The sequence below is a fragment of the Physella acuta genome, unplaced genomic scaffold (assembly GCF_028476545.2).
Source record: "Physella acuta isolate Inbredline_101_S28 unplaced genomic scaffold, ASM2847654v3 ptg000008l, whole genome shotgun sequence".
In the NCBI taxonomy this organism is placed as follows: Eukaryota; Metazoa; Mollusca; class Gastropoda; family Physidae; genus Physella; species Physella acuta.
The window spans coordinates 1,705,260-1,723,598 of NW_026731528.1; the positions used below are offsets into that span (position 1 = coordinate 1,705,260).

Genomic DNA, 18,339 nt, shown 5'->3' on the forward strand with positions numbered 1-18,339 from the left:
GCTATAGTAAATGAGCATGGTTGCATCTGTTGGAAACATCGCTAGTCTTCATTTATTACTGAAAAGTTTTAATTCAATTGTTTAAAAACAGGTACATAAATGAAACAAGGAAACATTTTTGTATTTTTAAAACATAAATCCTCCTCAAAATGTGAAATAATTATTAAAATGTAAGGAGTCACCTGTTTTTCACATTACTAGTTGCGGGCGATTTTACGTACCCAAAACGATAGATTACCCTTTTTAGCTCACTAGATCTAGAATCTACGTAAATATTATTTTTATCAACGATAATGTGACTCCCAGTGGTGGAAAAACGAACCAATTAAGAAAAAAATTATTGACGCTAATTTAAACTAGATCTAGTAATTTTGTACCGTATTTAAAAAGTACGCTTATGTTATTTGATTTAAGCTTAACTTACTAACTTAAGATTGTTTAGGGTATTTAAAACTACTGAAAATAAAACTTATTGAATCTTTTGTGTTGGCATATTCATTTCCGGTTTAAAAAATTAGATCTAGGGCCTATTTGTAGCCTGATTTTGCAAGGTGTGCAAAAGGCAGTGCGCATTTTTATCGCTATGTTTGGCAGCCCAATGCGCCCACGCGTATAGCCCCTTAGTCCACCACCAGTGTATGGGGTCATCCACAATTAACGATTTTTACCTCCCACCCCCCCCCCCCCCCGTCACAAAAACCCAGACTACACCCCCCCTAAAATGACGTCACACCTCAGACTACAACCCCCCCCCCCCCTCAAAATTGCAGTAGAATTTTTTTAACATCGATATTTATAGCAGGTGATGAAGACATGACAGCACCATGGCCAGTAAATTGCCCATTTGAGATGGTTTCAAAGAGGTTAAAAATATAATAGGTAAAGCTTGACCTAATTCTTTGACTTGAGGCCGCTGGGGGGAGGGGGCGGCTAAGGGCTGTTAGGATCCATCTGTTTAGTGCTGCCCGCCTTATCCACGCCTAACGGCCTTAACCTCATACTTCTTCTACATACTTTTCCATGATCTTTTAGGTTGGCACTTTCCTAGGGATTCCGATAGTTTTCTTTTCAATATTATTTTCTCCCTTCTCATGGTATGCCAAATCGATCATTTATATTTGTAGACTTCAATGTCCTTATATTTTGAGGATATATGTGAACATTTATTTGTGAACGACAGACGATAGCAGTCTGCAACCCTCCAGGGTATACAATTATAAATGTAATTGAAATCAAGAAAGCTCAGCCGAACTATCAAACTAGGCTATGAATTTAAGGTGCTAATAAATCATCACGGGAATGTTGGACAAAACAAAAAATATCACAGGTTTTCGAGGACTAGTGTTTACGGAAAATCATCTTCTGCCCAATAATCAGTGTTTCTTCCAGGATGGAGGAGAGGAGAAGGATAACGGGACAAAAATTAAAAAACAATAACAAAACTTGCAATATTATTTTTATTTTACTGATCTTAGAACAATCTCCAACACATTTATTTTGCAGTTGCTGGAGCAGCAGGTGTACTCTTTGAGACAGACTCTCTGATAGAATCACCTTTACTTCTTGAGTTGGACCTCTTTCTCTCAGCTTTACGCTCCTTAGCTTCCTTCATTCTCTGTGCTAACAATTTGGTGTACTCTGCCTGTTCTTCCCTTTTCCTGACCACTCTCTTCTTTTTCAATGCTGCACGGAAACGTTTGCGTTGCAAGACGACTGGGGTCACAAGTCGCTGAATTTTAGGGGCTTTGCTCTTGGCTTTCTTGCCTAAAATAATAAAGCAGGTAGCATGAGCAAAAAAAAAAACTATGAAAGTATATCATACTAAATGCTAATGCACAAGTAGGACTAAATAAAGAAATATAACTGACAGCATTTGTCCAACGGTGAAAAAAAAACTGATGTCACAGACAGTAAATCCAAAAAAAAAAAAAAAATATAAATACATCTAGTACATGATACCCAGAAAAAGATAACAGGGTAGAGCTTAGTATTTGAATACTTATCAGAAAGTATCTTTATTGCCTCTTGATAATTTTCTAAATAACCAGTTTTTTTTTATAGACCTTAAAATTTGGTTTAAAAAAAAAGTAGATTTAAATAAAGAAAGAGGATCCTGTCTGCTTGGGCATTTGACCAGATGGGCGAGGGTGCTGTTAGATGTGCCTAAAGAAAGTACAGGGCAAAATTGCTGTAAATAGCCCAATGTTAAATTCTGGACCAGAAACCGAAGGTCGCCCAAATTATTTTTAAATATGATTGTGACTTTCATTGGGCATCAAAATTAGTAGGGACGTTTTGATGATTTTAAAAAATAAAAAGGGGGGGGGGGGGGGGGGGGGGGGGAAAAGAGAGAATTTAATTTACATACCTTCTTTCTCTGGAAGGGGTCTCCTAACAACATACTGTCTCACATCATCTTCTTTAGATAGATTAAAGAGCTTTCTGATTTTGCTTGCTCTCTTTGGACCAAGTCTACGGGGAATAGTCTTGTCTGTAAGACCAGGGATATCTTGTTCACCTAGTGAGAAAAAGTTTTGACAAACCAAATTAATACTGTTAACATCTAATCGCACCAAGTAAAATACTCTTACTATTAGGATAAAAGATTACCTTTCTTAATAATGACAAGAGACAATACACTAAGTTGTCCATCAACAATGCATCCACGAACAGACTTGCGTTTGCGTTCTCCAGTGCGACGTGGGCGGTAGCATGAGTGACCCTTGCTAAGAAGTAGTCTTACTCTAGACACTGTCAGAACACCTTGTTTCATGGGAAAACCTTGCTTGTCATTTCCACCACTAATTCTAACAACATATCCCTAAAACAACAATTTGAATGGTTAAAGAAAAGTTTTTAAAAGGCATGAAATTTTTTTCTTTAAACTGTATTTATATAATGTACCAAGCTTGCTCCAATGGGTAAAGGGATTATCTTCCCCAAGGATAGAAGCTGAATGTTAATGTACACAGACAAAACGATCATCCTGTGCTCAATAGTTAGCGAGGATGTAGCTGGTACTGTGAGAAAAAAACATGGTCCAAATTTGAAATACATTTAATAAGAAAAGCATTACTGTGTATTAGATACATTCTATGCACACCTACCTTCCACTCATCTCCCAAGCTTTCGGCAGAAACCTCAGCTGAAATACGTTTGTCATAAAATGGACGCAGTTTCCTCTCATCATCAACTTCGATCAACTTTTGACAGCCCGTGGCTGGAAAACTGACGTTGAGCTGAAATAAAAAATAAATAAATGTAACATTTGCCTACTTGACGTTTTCAGGGCAATAAATTATCAATCACATGTCACAAGTTTGTTCCACTGAGTAAAAGCAATCAAGATCTTTCTCAAGGATAGAACCAGATTATTATGTACACAGATTAGAACGATCATTCTAAGCCAATTTTAAGCCTGAATGTAGCTGGTACTGTGAATTTCCTACAAGAGTATAATTTTAGTCTCAGAGCATAAATGTAACATTTGTCTACTGAACCTTTACAGGGCAATAAATTATCAATCACATGTCACAAGTTTGTTCCACTGAGTAAAAGCAATCAAAATCTTTCTCAAGGATAGAACCTGATTATTATGTACACAGGTTAGAACGATCATCCTAAGCCAATTATAAGCCTGAATGTAGCTGGTACTGTGAATTTCCTACAAGAGTTTAATTTTAGTATATAGGTTCTGTTAAGCTGCTAAATAATTTTTCAATATTTTACACTCAAGAATTAAGTAAGATTTAGCATTCATTTAGTTCCCTTTTAAACATTGTGCTTAAGTCATGCAAAAGAAAATGTGTAAATTGTTGGACAAATCTCTGCAGAAAAGGTTCTTGTATTGCTAGGCCTAATATAGGCCCTAATGTAATATGCACTTATGCACTGTACAACATGCTCTCAACGTTATTTTAAAAATTTGAATACATATTTGTATCAAAATGTTTAACTGTAGGCCAATAAACCCTTTGAGCCCTGGCCTAATTTCTCCCATTTCCTGAGCTTCCAGGTCCAAACCTATATTCAGCTTGACGACTAGTTTCCATGCAAATTAGATTACAAACAGAATCATCCCACATCAAAGACAAAAATCAACCGTCCTGGAGTCAGCTGATATAGAATCTGGAATATTTTTTACACCAACATTTTCAACTGGTTTGAATGTCGAATCTCAAGCAAAAAAAGAATTATTATCAACACGTCAAGGAGATTGAAGTTTTACAGCACCACGTGCATCAGAATGTACTTGAACAGTTTCATTGTCACTTTCAATTTTAATGTCACTGTTCTAAAATTCAACGTCACTATCATCACAATATAGACCAGGAATATTATCTTCATCAGAATCAATAAGTAGTTGAGATGCCATCATTCTACTTCTTTTGTTGATATTTTGGTCTTTTGCTTCATCTTTTGCATTAACTTTATGTGCTGAAGTCGATGGCTGTGACTCAGCTTTTCGTTTCAGCAGAAAGGCTACGAAATGTAAACACTTTCCCTAAAATCTATTTTTAAATTCATAATCCAGCACTAAAAAGACATGCGCAGTTTTAGTCAGTCTTCCGCTAATTATATTTAATTAGATCATCGGGCCGGAAAACCAGCATTTCTGACATATATATGTTGAAGCCGGTTTACCGGCCTGGTGGGCTCAAAGGGTAAAAAAATATCAGTTCACGTTATAAGAATACCTTTAATTTGCTTTTATTAAAGCATATTCACAGGAAACAATATTAGAGCGAGACAAAAATAATTAACATAATGTCTTAGGCCCTAGGCCTAAAACATTTTAATTACCAAAAGGCATAGGCCCTACTTCTTAAGTCATTAAAATGTATCAAACTTGTTCCAATGGATAAAGCCATTATTCAACTTAACCAAGGATATAAGCTGAACAATTATGTACACAGTGGTTAAAATCCTCCACCCTATAGTTGGCAAGGATGTAGCTGGTACTGTGATAATCACTAATAATCAGTGCATACATTTTTTGGGACTGACATTTAATTAGCCTGAAGAGGTAAGAATTTAAAAAAAAAAATGGGGCTACAAGCCATTTTAACAATCTCTAATGATGATTACTTGAAGTTAGTTAATGAACACCAAATGGTGGCAACGTGACCTACATACATAAATAACCAAAAAAAAATATCATTTCCACATACTTAAGATATGTCTGATCAGTAATCTCATCGGTAATCTATCGTTTTGGGTACGTAAAATCGCCCGCGACTTGTAATGTGAAAACCAGGTGACTCCTTAAATTTTAATAATTATTTCACATTTTGAGGAGGATTTATAATAATTTATATTTTTTAAAATACAAAAATGTTTCCTTGTTTCATTTATGTACCTGTTTTTAAAGAATTGAATTAAAACTTTTCAGTAATAAATGAAGACTAGCGATGTTTCCAACAGATGCGACCATGCTCATTTACTATAGCAGTCATCTTGTTTAAGTTTTATTTTTATAAGCTTTATAAGCGCGAGATCAGTGGGAAGCCACTCTATTTTACAAATGGCTGCTGTTTATATAGCAAATCTTGCTCTCAGACACTGCTGTTTAAAGTTAATTTCAGGCCTATATCGATATATTTAGCCATTGATTTAGGTTTATTATTCATTTATCTATACTATATTTGACACAAACATGACAATATACTCCTATTAAAGCCTTGACAATGAGGTAACGTTTTCGTACATTAATAGCCGCGGGCGATTTTACGTACCCAAAACGATAGATTACCTCTCATCTAGAATAATCTTTTTAAAAATCGTGATTCCAACGTATTTGAAACTAGCCTTTATACAGGGGGAAGACCAAAGTAGAGACAGTGGGCAATCAGATCGCTAAGCCATCAAAACAATGGGAAAACCATTCTACTTTTCATTTAACGTTAGGAAATGACCTTTTAAACTTCATTACCATAAATTAATAACGTATTAGTATGCAAAACCAAATCTTGTGCGCCCTGTATTAGAAAGTAATGGGCGATTTCGGGTCATGTTTTTACCGCGATCTCGGCCGATACCGATAGACATGGATACAAAAACAAATGTAACAGTAGTGTAGTAATACTTTAAACTGAGGATTAATATGCGATACATGTTTTGTATTATAATTGAGAAAAGACAAAAAATTTAAAAAAAAGACAAAAAAAGAAAGATAGATCTTGATCTACACTAAAATTTTTTTAGTAAAAATGAAGCAGTCCAAGCAAGAGACAAGTTTTCCGATACAACCAATCCAAGTGTTCATTAACGAACGGTAGTGCATCAAATGAAAACTGTAGATATATATCAAAGGTTGATATTAAAAATAATTTTTATTACCTATATTTATTGAAATTGACCATCCATTAATGAAAATAACTAAAAAAAATTTACCTTCATGATGCTCTATATGTTGGATTCCCTAATAACCCATGTAAAAAGGAAGTAGTTTTTGTTTCTGGTATGGAACTTCCGGTAAAAACTGTGCTATTAACTTTACAAACGGAACAAAACATAGATCGAATAGGCCTGAACGTAAATTTTGTTAGTCCTAGAATAAGGCCTGAAGTGCGACATAGGCCAAAACTATAGTCTGTAGGTTTTTAAATTACGTTGTTTTTATTACCTCTAGATCTAGATCTACTATGGAAAATAGGCTAAAGTAATTCATATTTGGAGAGATAAAACACTCATCGTGAAATAGCGGCTTTAGTTTTGAGTCTCGAATTTGCCTTAAATGTGTAGTCCACTAGCAAGCGTATTAGAATTTAATGTAAGAACATTGTCCAGTGCTTACTACACAGTGGCGTAGTTATGGCAGAGGTGTAGAGGCTTATTGCGAACTAGCAATTTTGTGCCGCCCCACCATTTAGTCTATATATTTTTTTTCCCGCAAGTTCGGGTCGCCCCATTAAGTTTAATGACTGAATGATACATTGGCCTAGTTAAAGTTTTTTTAGCGCAATTTCAAAAAAAAAAGAAAATTGCGTTTAATAATGCGTCATTTCTGGATGGATGTGTGGATGTATGGATGTGTGTCCGCAGCTTTAAGTCGTATCTCCTCCTCAACGAAGCAATATCGAGGACTAGAATCTAGTTCCAAAAGCAAATATGTTAAGCAAGTTCCAAGGATGATTGTGGGCCAAAAAAATTCCCGGAATTCCTTCCTGGATTTCCCGGAAAAGCCAAAAAACCTCGAACAAATGCAGTTTTTGCTCCATATCTCGGCAACCAGACCACTTGCGACTTGAAACATTTACCAATCGATTCCTGCCATAATTTAGACCAACATTGCCGAAGAAAGTTTTTAAAAATATCCTTTCGTTCGGTCACAAAAAATTAATTAAGAACATTTAAACTGAGCATCGTGTAGGTTTTTAGCGCAAAGCTGGTTCGAAAGGATTTTACCATAGCGAATGAGCGGAGGTTCGAAAGGATATTTTAAAATTTAAACTGAGCATCGTGTAGGTTTTTAGCGCAAAGCGCTGAGGTTCGAAAGGATTTTACCATAGCGAATGAGCGGAGGTTCGAAAGGATTTTTACGTAGGTCTGTGAATTCTAAAAAAAATAATTAAGGAAATCGCGCTTAAATTGTCACTAGACTTTTTATTAACTTTTTTTTTGTTAAAATGTATTTTACAAAACTATCAATTCACTGTTTTAACAATAGCTATAATTAACTTTTAATTAAAGCATATTCAGAAAGAAACAACATTGGAGTCAATTAAAAATAGTTCTACATAGCTTTAGCGAGTGATTTTTCCAAATCAACCAAATAGGACTAGATCTGCCAAGCAATAACTTTTTTTAAAACCGCCTTCGGGCTGTTTTTTTTTTTCAACTGAGGCACCAAGGTAACCCGAAAGATTGACTGTTGAAAAAAAAACTGCTCAATAATTGGAATAATTTCGGAACTTAAAAAATAAGAAACGTATAGGCCCACAAAACAGTGTTTCTTTCAGACTTTTTTTTCCGGGGTGGATGGAGCGGTAGACTTTCTTCGGGGGGGGGGGGGGAGGGGGCGGACACTGTTAAAAGTATATATTTTCTATATAAATTTCATTTCGTTCGGGGGCGGTAGACTTTCTTCGGCGCCCCCCCCCCCCCTCCCCCGGAGAGATGCCTGGAAGAAACTCTGCCACAAAAGGGAAATGTTGAGACAGTAGCATTTTACAATCATCATTTTGTAATAATTTACAATTTACAGCTCACTCCTAATCTATTGACTTAATCAGTATGCTTTTGAAAGCATATTTTTCTAACCAAAATTAAAGAGGCTTCACCACAACTCATCCAGTGTTAATTGACAATAAACATTTTGTGCAAAAACACATCCAAAACTATAGATACAATCAGACAGCACAGAAAGGGATGGATTGCTTGTTTCATAACAACCCCCCACCTTACCCCGAATGCACTAAAAAGTAGAAAATAAATTATAGACTACTATTTAAATAACTATAAAGAAAAGCGTGGGTGTCTTCCTTAACATCAGTAAAGGTATCCAATAGATACGAAAGTGGCCCACGCTTTTCTTTATAGTTATTTAAATAGTAGTCTATAATTTATTTTCTACTTTTTAGTGCATTGGTACATAAAAGCTTGTTATTAAAACGTTTTTTATGAATTTTTTTACAAGCTTTTATTTTACTCGCTTCCTCTGTCGACAGTCTGTTGTCAGTCGTCAGTGTGTCTAGATCGAAACGCCGGAGTGTAAATTCGGACACTTCTATTTGACCGATACGGTTCACACTTGGCACGTGGGCCAAGACATGAAGACAATGCAATCTGAAATTAAATGTGACTTAATTGGATGCCTAATTAATTGTTTATGAATTGATTAAAATTTGGACCTTATAGAGTCCTTGCAAACACGTGACCTAAATCACGTGATACCTACGCCCGCCGCCACAGTGGTGTACATCAGACGTAAACACAATCAGCTGTTCGCCAGCGCTGGACGTGTTCACCGTATGTAAAGAATCGCGCCCGCGGAAAAGGAAAAATATGTTAAAAAACTTGAACTCTTAGGAATTGAAGATCCTTATACAGTTATTGACAGTTTCGTGGATAATATAAATATGTGGCGAAATTTCGAAATAAAAATACTGTTAGTAATAATACCGTTTGCGTTTAGAGTTTAAGTAGACGAAGCCGATCAAATGCAGTAATATATTATAGGTTATCTACTGTAGCAAACGTGAGACCACTTAACTCCTACAAAACCCACACTACAACGGCTAATATAATCCATGGGTAATAACCAATCTGGGTAGCATGTTATACAATTTAAGACCCTTATAATCCACATTAATACTGACGTTCAACCCTCATGATGGCTGCCCCCACCTGTATCTAGCCCACAATAAAACCTAAGAGGAGTCTGCCCTGCCCTCCCCTGAAAATGTCTCACCTCCGTGATACCCAGCCCCACAGAGATAGTATTTCTTATATAATTTTGACCCTCAGGGCCCAGCAGGGAGAACAAAGGGGAAAGTCCCACTGCTCTCCCCTCAACACTTCTCACCTCGGTGTCATGTTATGTCATTTATAGCACACATGGCTTATCAGGGGAAAGCATTAAGGCATTAAGAATCTTAACTCTGGACAGCTACACACTAGTATACTAGCTACACACTAGGTGCCTACTGTAAACTACTAGACTGTAGGCCCTATGTAGACCTGCAATTGTATCAATTGTAGACTGGGTCCATTGTTATTATTCTAAACCATCTCACTTATAATGTTTCTAGCTTGATTTGTTTCTTTTATAAACAGTGGATTAAAAAAAAAAAAATTAGCCTAATCATTAACCAAATAATAATAATGTGGTTATTTGTTGTTGGCTGGTATGATCTAGATTGTACTACTAGGCTACAAAAACTTAGTAGACCAATTACTAGATATGAATTTGAATTTAATTAAACTCAGTCCAGTATCAGATACATATTGCTGTAAAAAGACAACAAAGTAGGTAGGCCTTAGTAATTTATTAAAGCCTTCTACTACAATAATATCAACTACATGCTTGTATTTACAATTTAATTTAAGTAGCAGATTCTAGATCTAAGTCTAGTCATACAATCTATTTCAATTTCAGAAAATTTTGTTTGCTAAAAAAATGATTATGACGTGGATTGTAATGACTGACGAGAAGCCGCGTTGGTTGTTAACAGCCTTTATTATGTACAGATGCCATGTTGCAAAGAGAGGAAGAGAAATGGCGAGAGAGAACTATTTATAGATAACAACATGTAAGGGACATCACTCAAGATAACAATATAAATATAATACTAATACAGAGAGTGAGTTCCCTTGATCTCACAATTAACTCAATCTATTACATCCCTTTACCCTTAGAACACAATAACACATCTCTCAATAGAACAATTGATAGTATCCTAAAATCACCAATTATATTGTAACATGCACTATGGTAGATTACATCCTTGCAAACAATGCACAATATGCCACAACATAATCAAAATACAAAACAATGATGTCAAAGTCCTTTTGACCTTTAGAATCATAGGTCTAACTTATTTGGGACTTTGATTGTCCTGCTTGACCTTCTCAAAGGCTTTTGATTTGGTGACTCAAGATTCTGACCATCTGGATTCTCTATCTCAGGAGGTCTAGGATTTAAATCATTAACTCCAGAATTTACATTTTCTGACTCTAGACAACTTGATTCACTCATATCAACAGAACTTGGTTGTGGAACAAACTGAGTTGGTGTGAACTGATCAGACTTGGTGGGATTGATAGATTCACACTTATTATCTGCACAAGTTATTTTTAACTTTATAAGGCACAGGTCCTGTACATTGAACAATTTGACCTGGTATCCATTTTTCCTTTCTCCCATAATTTCTTAGATACACATTATCATTAACTGCAAATTCTCTTTCAATGGATGATTTGTCATGATTTACTTTTTGTGTATGTTGATGTTGGGAAACAGACCTTTGAACAGTTGGATGTAGTAGGTCAAGATGAGTTTTAATTTTCCTACCACATAGCAATTCACATGGTGCAACACCTGTTGTTATATGAGGAGTTGTGCGGTATTTGGTTAAGAACCTGTTTACTCTTTCTCTAAGAGAAAACTTGTTACCGGTATTCATTTTTACCATAGCGGTTTTGAATATGCCTACCGCTCTTTCAGCTAAACCATTCCCAGCAGGATGATAGGGGGATGTGGTTATATGCTCAATACCATTTGCCACACAAAACAGTTTAAACTCATGAGCTGTGAAACTAGGCCCATTATCTGAAACAATTTGATCTGGTAATCCATGAGTTGAAAATATTTCCTTAAGTTCTATAATGGTATCATTTGCAGTGATTGTGTTCATGATTTTAACTTCTAACCATTTAGAATGTGAATCAATAACAATTAAGAACATTTTGTTCATGAAAGGTCCTGCGAAATCTATATGTATACGTTTCCATGGTTCAATTGGCCAGTCCCAGTTTTGCAAAGGTGCTGTAGCTGGTTGATTTGAATGTTGTGCACAGCTTGAACAAAGTTTTACATATTTTTCAATATCAGCATCCATATGTGGCCACCAGAACCATGATCTTGCTAGACTCTTCATTTTGGAAGAACCAAGATGAGTATCATGTAAAGTTCTTAAAACTTCTTTTTGTAACATTTTGGGGATAATTACTCTTGACCCCCATAGTATACATCCATCTTCTAGACTTAACTCTGTTTTTCTTATTTTATATGGCTTTAAGTCCTCATTCACTGACTCTTCAGGCCAACCATTCTTACAGTACTCATATACTTTTATTAAGCACTCATCTTTTTGTGTTTCTCTCTTAATATCATTCACATTTATATTGGAGTTATCCATGATAGTGAAGAGAACAAATACATCTTCTGGTACATAGCTCAGGCTTTGGTTTTTTAAAGGTAATCTACTAAGACTATCTGCACTATTCTCAGATCCAGGTTTGTATTTCAATTCATAATTGTATGCAGTTAGTGTGATAGCCCATCTTTGAATTCTTGGTGAGGCATGCTCAGGTAGGGTTTTGTTTTCTCCAAATAAACCTAGCAATGGTTTATGATCTGTAAAGATGGTGAACTTCCTACCAAACAGAAACTTATGAAGTTTCTTAACACCAAAAATGATGCCTAAGCCTTGCCTATCTAACTGAGAATAATTTTTCTCAGCCTGGTTCAAAGATCTACTGGCAAAAGCAATGGGTCTGTCACCCTTCTCATCCATGTGGGACAAGACTGCTCCTACACCATCTGGTGAAGCATCACATGTTAATATAAGTCTTTTCCCTGGGTCATAGTGAGTTAGTAAGGTGTCAGCAGACAAAGCCTCTTTTGCTGTATTAAAAGCAGTATCTTGTTGTTTACCCCAGTGCCAAGTTGCATTTTTCTGTAGCAGCTTGTACAGTGGTGATAGTTTACCAGACAGATTTCCTATGAACTTTGCATAGTAATTTATCAAGCCCAAAAAAGCTCTTAGTTGTTGGGTATTTTCAGGTTTTGGTGCTTCTTTAATGGCTTTAGTTTTCTCAGGTTGAGGTCTGATGCCTTGCTTGCTTAATATATAACCAAGAAAACTAATTTCTGTTAGCATGAATTGACATTTATCTTTGTTTATCTTTAAACCTTTTTCACCAACAATTTTCAATACTTTATCAAGTGTTTTAAGATGTTCAGTGTCATTCTTACCAGCTATGTACACATTGTCAAAGTACACACAAACATTTGGAATATCCTTAAAAATACTGTCCATGACAGCTTGGAAAATTCCAGGGCTAGATGATATGCCAAAACATAGTCTTTCATATTGGTAGAGTCCTTTATGTGTGTTTATTGTCGTATAGACTTTTGAATCTGGATGCAGTTCTAGTTGAGTGTAAGCATGACTAAAGTCTAATTCAGTGAATTTGTCTCCTCCTGCCAAATTCAAAGAAATTTCCTCAATGTTAGGAATAGGGTACCTATTTAGCTCTATTTGCTTATTCAGTGTAGTTTTATAATCTCCACAAATTCTTATAGAACCATCCTTCTTTAACACTGGCACAATGGGTGTCGCCCAATCGGAATAGTCTACCTTCTTTATAATGCCATTAGATTCCAATCTACTTAGCTCATTTTCAATTTTATTCCTCATTGCATAAGGTGGAACTCTAGCTTTGCAGTATCTTGGATTTGTATCTTTAATGCTTAACTTCACTGTTCTATCATTTAGTAATCCAGAGTTACCAAAAACACATTTATTTTCAGATATTACTTTATCTATTGAAGTAAGACTAGATTCTTTTACATTCTTCAATGAACAAATACTCTCCCAATTTAACTTGAGATCACTTAACCAGTTCCTACCTAGTAATGGCGGTCCATTTCCTTCAACCACAAGAAGAGGAAGTTTAACACTTTGACCATTATAACTTACATGAACCATACACTCTCCTATTACCGGAACATTGTCACCAGTGTATGTTGTTAGACACTTGTGACACGGCTGTAGAGGCACTGATCCTCCTGTGACAGCGTCAAACTCTTTCTTTGTTATGACTGTTAGAGATGCTCCAGTGTCAAGTTGGAAGCTGATGCTCTTACCGTTGATATTAACTTGTACATTGATGGGAGCATGACTTATTGATTTCACAGAGAACAGGTTGAAATCCGGCTGCGAATCAGTTTGAGCATTTTCACTGGTAGAGTGGTTCATTGGTTGGGTTAGGTAGTCTTGGTGAGAGTTAACATAGTGCTGCTTTTGGTTGCGGTACTGTCTTGACTGGCTAGATTTAGCAACAGACGAAGACTTTGCAAAGCAGGCCTTGGCAATGTGACCTTGCTTACCGCACTTATAACAAGTTGCTAACTTGAACTTGCACCGATGAGATGCATGGGGACCTTTGCATCGATGACATTTTTGATAATTATTACTAGATTTAGATCTAGGATTTGAACGAGCAGGCTGTTTAGCATAAGTTGGAATGCTCTGATGGGGTTGATGTTTATTGACTAACCTGCTGTTTACTGCATGGATCTCTGAAGGTGCTAAAGATCTCACCGCATCTGATGACTGCTGGATTGAAGTTGCGAGTTGTATTGCTTTTTCTAATTTTAGATCTGACTCGAGCAGCAACCTTCTTTGAATATCAGGGCTGTTTACACCTGTCACAAACTTTTCACATAGTCTGTCAGACAGCGTATCGCCGAATTCACAAAATCTACTTAAATGACGTAAAGCAGCAACATATTCTGTTATTGACTCGTTTGGTTGACGAGTCCTACTGTCAAATCTAGCTCTACATAGAAACTTTGATGGGGTAGGCGCATGGTGGTCTGTTAGCAATTTGCTCAGCTCGTTAAAGCTCTTGGTATCTGGACTAGCTGGTGCGCATAAGTCCTTTAGTAGCCTGAATTGTTGAGGCCCTATGACTGTTAACAAAACAGCTCTCTTTTTGGCTTCTATCGTCACGTCGTTAGCTTCTAGGTAAAAGCTTAACCTCTCTAGGTAATCTTGAATGATTTCATCATTCGCATCAAATTGTTTTATTTGGCCATACAGCGCCATAATTCTAGAAATAATTAGCTAATAAGCTCTAGCAAACCTCTTTTTTGCGTAAGTAGGTGCTCTTTCTAGTAGATGTTTATCCTTCGTCGCCAAATGACGTGGATTGTAATGACTGACGAGAAGCCGCGTTGGTTGTTAACAGCCTTTATTATGTACAGACGCCATGTTGCAAAGAGAGGAAGAGAAATGGCGAGAGAGAACTATTTATAGATAACAACATGTAAGGGACATCACTCAAGATAACAATATAAATATAATACTAATACAGAGAGTGAGTTCCCTTGATCTCACAATTAACTCAATCTATTACAGATTAGATAATAGAGCGAGATTTTAGATCTTAGAGACAATTAAATGCTTTATTAGGCCTATTATGACTACTTTTGATTTATTATGGGTGTATTTTGAATCGAATGTAGATCTAAAGTAATTAAATTTAAGTAAAGAAGTAGATTCTAGATTCTATGTCTACCCAGCGAAGCCAGGTATTAGGCCTACTATTAGATCTTATTATTCTTATTATTACTTTTGACTTTGTCTTTTACTATTAGTATTTGTGAAGGTCGAGCATATTTGTTTTATTAATAGTTATCTTTTATAATTAAAATGAAGTTTATTATTTTACTGTCCTTACCTGAAACAAAGTATCGAGAACTGCATTTGATCAGATTCGGCTACTTTAACTCTAAACGCAAACAGTATTACTAACAGTATTTTTATTTAGAAATTTTGTCCACATATTTATTTATACGAAACTGTCAATAACAGTATAAGGATCTTCAATTCCTAAGAGTTCAAGTTTTTTAACGTATTTTTCCTTTTCCGCGGGTGCGGTTCTTTACATACAGTGAACGCGTCCAGCGCTGGTGAACACGTCCAGCGCTGGCGAACAGCTGATTGTGTTTACGTCGGGTGTACACCACTGTGGCGGCGGGCGTAGGTATCACGAACGGACGTGACGTCATATGAAAGGACTCTATTAGTAGGCATGTCTATCCAACCACACCACACGCGTCATCAAGTTCAATAGCTGCGCCATCACGTTCAGTAGGCGCGCAATGGTTTTTAGTCATGTTAATCTATTGTAAATAAAACATGTAAAGTACTGAAACAAATTTCATAAAAAACGTTTTAATAACAAGCTTTTATGTAATAATGCACTAAAATGTAGAAAATAAATTATAGACTACTATTTAAATAACTATAAAGAAAAGCGTGGGTGTCTTCCTTAACATTAGTAAAGGTATCCAATAGATACTAAAGTGACCCACGCTTTTCTTTATAGTTATTTAAATAGTAGTCTATAATTTATTTTCTACTTTTTACTTAAAATTTTAGTGCATTATTACATAAAAGCTTGTTATTAAAACGTTTTTTATGAATTTTTTAAAGACAACGATTCTGGTGCCGAGTCAAAAGGTAGGATGTTTTTGTTTGGAACTAAGGACAACCTTAGGTTATTGGAGGTTAATCAGCACTGGTACATGGATGGTACATTCAAAACAGCTCCTGCATTGTTTTCACAAATGTACACAGTCCATGCATTAGTCAATGGACAGACTGTTCCATGTGTTTATGCTTTACTTCAGGGGTCTCCAAACTTTTTAGCCCAAGGGCCGCATTAACTATCAAATATCAGTTCGGGGCCAGAGTTTCTTTAAGGCATCTCTTCAGGGTCGTGACACCCCCCCCCCCCCCCCCGAAGAACGTCTACAACCATCCCCCCCCTCCCCATCGAAATATAATTTATAAAGAAATATACACAAATTTCAAGTGTCCACCACCCCCTACCCCCCACCCGAGGTCCACGTTTGCTTTCAAATTGTTCTTCGCGTATTTTATTCTTGAAAATGCTTGTTCACACAGGTATGTTGTTCGAAAATTTGAAAGGTACTTTGATGCCAACGTTTTAACGTTAGGAAAGTCTTCCTTGTGCAAAAACGTATAAAAACCCATCCGCCCTTCTTTGAACGTGTCTCTAAGGAAGTCATTTTCTTGCAATTCAATGACCTCCAGCTGCAGTTCATCTGGGCAACTGGTCACATTTGCTTCAAATGGGCTTTGAAACAGTCTCACTTCTTATGCCTTTGAATCCAAGTAAAAAAACCGCTACTGAAACTGCAGCTGGAGGTCTTTAATGATCTCGTATATAATGACGTGGGGAATTCAGCGGTTTCTTCAGCCGTAAAGACCTTACACTGCTGAAAGTGTGTCAAGTTGTTGGCCAGTACTTGTTCCAAAAACATGACAAGTTTGGATCTGAAGGCCTTTAGGTGGGTTTATAGATCAGAAACTAGATTTCACTCTCTTGCCGTTTTAGGTTCAGAAAATTTAAATGACTAACTTATGTCTGCAGCAGAGGCCAATTTCTATACCCACTCTTCATCAAACAATAATGGCTGTGACTTGCCTTTACTATCAGGAAGTCACCTATTTCTTTTCTTAGATACTCTGCTCAGAATTTTCTTGCAAAATTAGCCATCTTACTGATGTGAAATATGGTAAATCTTGCGATTTTGTGTTTGTCTCTGAACTATCTATGGTTAGATATAATCTCCGGTAACAGTGTCATACATTCTATGTAGGGAAGCCAGCTCTTGTGTTATGTTCATGTCTTCATCCACACCTCTAATGAACACAAGCAGTTGAGAGGTAGAACAGCTGCCCAGCGACTCATCAATTGCATTGAAAAATAGCGAAACTTGCTTGCATTTTTCGCTATTTGAGTCGCAGTGTTTTCAACAATGTCTGCAACACGGCGAGTAATTGTATTTGCACTCAAAGCTACATTTTCAAATAGTTTTGAATTTTCTGTGCAAAGCTCCTGAGCCACATCCAACAAACATTTATTCAGTGGACAAAAAGATCGTCGCGGGCCGGATAAAATGACCTCGCGGGCCGCATCCGTAGTTTGGAGCCCCCTGCTTTACTTGATCACAACAAAACGCAGGAAACATACACAGCACTCTTACAGCAACTAACGGTCATGAATACAAACCTGCACCCAATTTCTATCATGAGTGACTTTGAAATGGCTGTGATAAAAGGTGTTGAAAGGGCTATGAGGGAAACTGATGCTTTTTCCATCTTATCCAAAACATACAGAAAAATACAGGACTCTGGTGGTCTTCAACAACTTTACCAAGTTGATAACGAATTTGCTCTCAATCTCAGAATGCTACCTGAGTTGGCTTTTGTGCCCACTGAACACATTAGTAATGCTTTTGATAAATTATCGGAAATTTCCCCCCAAGAAGCAATGCCGATTGCAGACTATTTCGATGACTACTATATTGGCAGACCACAACGTCGAGGTCGGAGACAACCTATGTTTCCATTTGATATGTGGAACATGCAATCACGTGCAGAAGATCATATGCCAAAAACAAACAATTCATTTAAAGGCTTGTACAGATGTTTCCAGTCCAATACGGGATGGGATGTTGCCACCCAAATATTTTGAAGTTCATTGACTGTATTAAAAAGGAACAATCGCTCCAAGAGGTTTATTGTATACAGATAAATTCAGGTCGCTTACAATCTCTCTTTTTAAAGTTATTATGATACAGTTTTTTCTAATGTTTATTTTGTTTTTAATTTTTTATTTTTGCTATTATGTTTGGTTTTCCTTATATAAATGGGGGTATTTGTCCCGGTTTTTTTTTAACCGGACACCCTAAGCTACAGAGTTTGAAGGGATAAGCAGAGGTGTCACAAGGGGGAGTGCAGACTGCACCGGATGACATCCTTGGGGGGTGTGTGACACCAGCAAGACTAATTT

At 36.5% G+C, this 18,339-nt stretch overlaps 1 protein-coding gene across 1 annotated transcript; it reads right to left on the reverse strand.

Annotated features, from left to right (window-relative positions):
* Positions 1 to 1,439: 1,439 nt before the first annotated feature.
* On the reverse strand, positions 1,440 to 6,521 carry LOC131958246 (small ribosomal subunit protein eS6). Its single transcript, XM_059323204.1, has 5 exons — positions 6,394 to 6,521; positions 3,108 to 3,239; positions 2,611 to 2,821; positions 2,369 to 2,518; positions 1,440 to 1,764 (listed from the first exon to the last, which is right to left on the reverse strand). The coding sequence occupies exons 1-5, from the start codon at positions 6,397 to 6,399 to the stop codon at positions 1,493 to 1,495; spliced, it is 771 nt and encodes a 256-aa protein (XP_059179187.1). The 5' UTR covers positions 6,400 to 6,521; the 3' UTR covers positions 1,440 to 1,492.
* Positions 6,522 to 18,339: the final 11,818 nt, after the last annotated feature.

Bases quoted from the DNA above. Each gene is read 5' to 3' on its own strand.
- LOC131958246 (XM_059323204.1), bottom strand. The intron at 2,822-3,107 runs GTAGGTGTGCAT...TTGTTGTTTTAG, and splicing joins GCTTGGGAGATGAGTGGAAG to GGATATGTTGTTAGAATTAG. The intron at 1,765-2,368 runs GTATGTAAATTA...TTATTATTTTAG, and splicing joins ACCCCTTCCAGAGAAAGAAG to GCAAGAAAGCCAAGAGCAAA.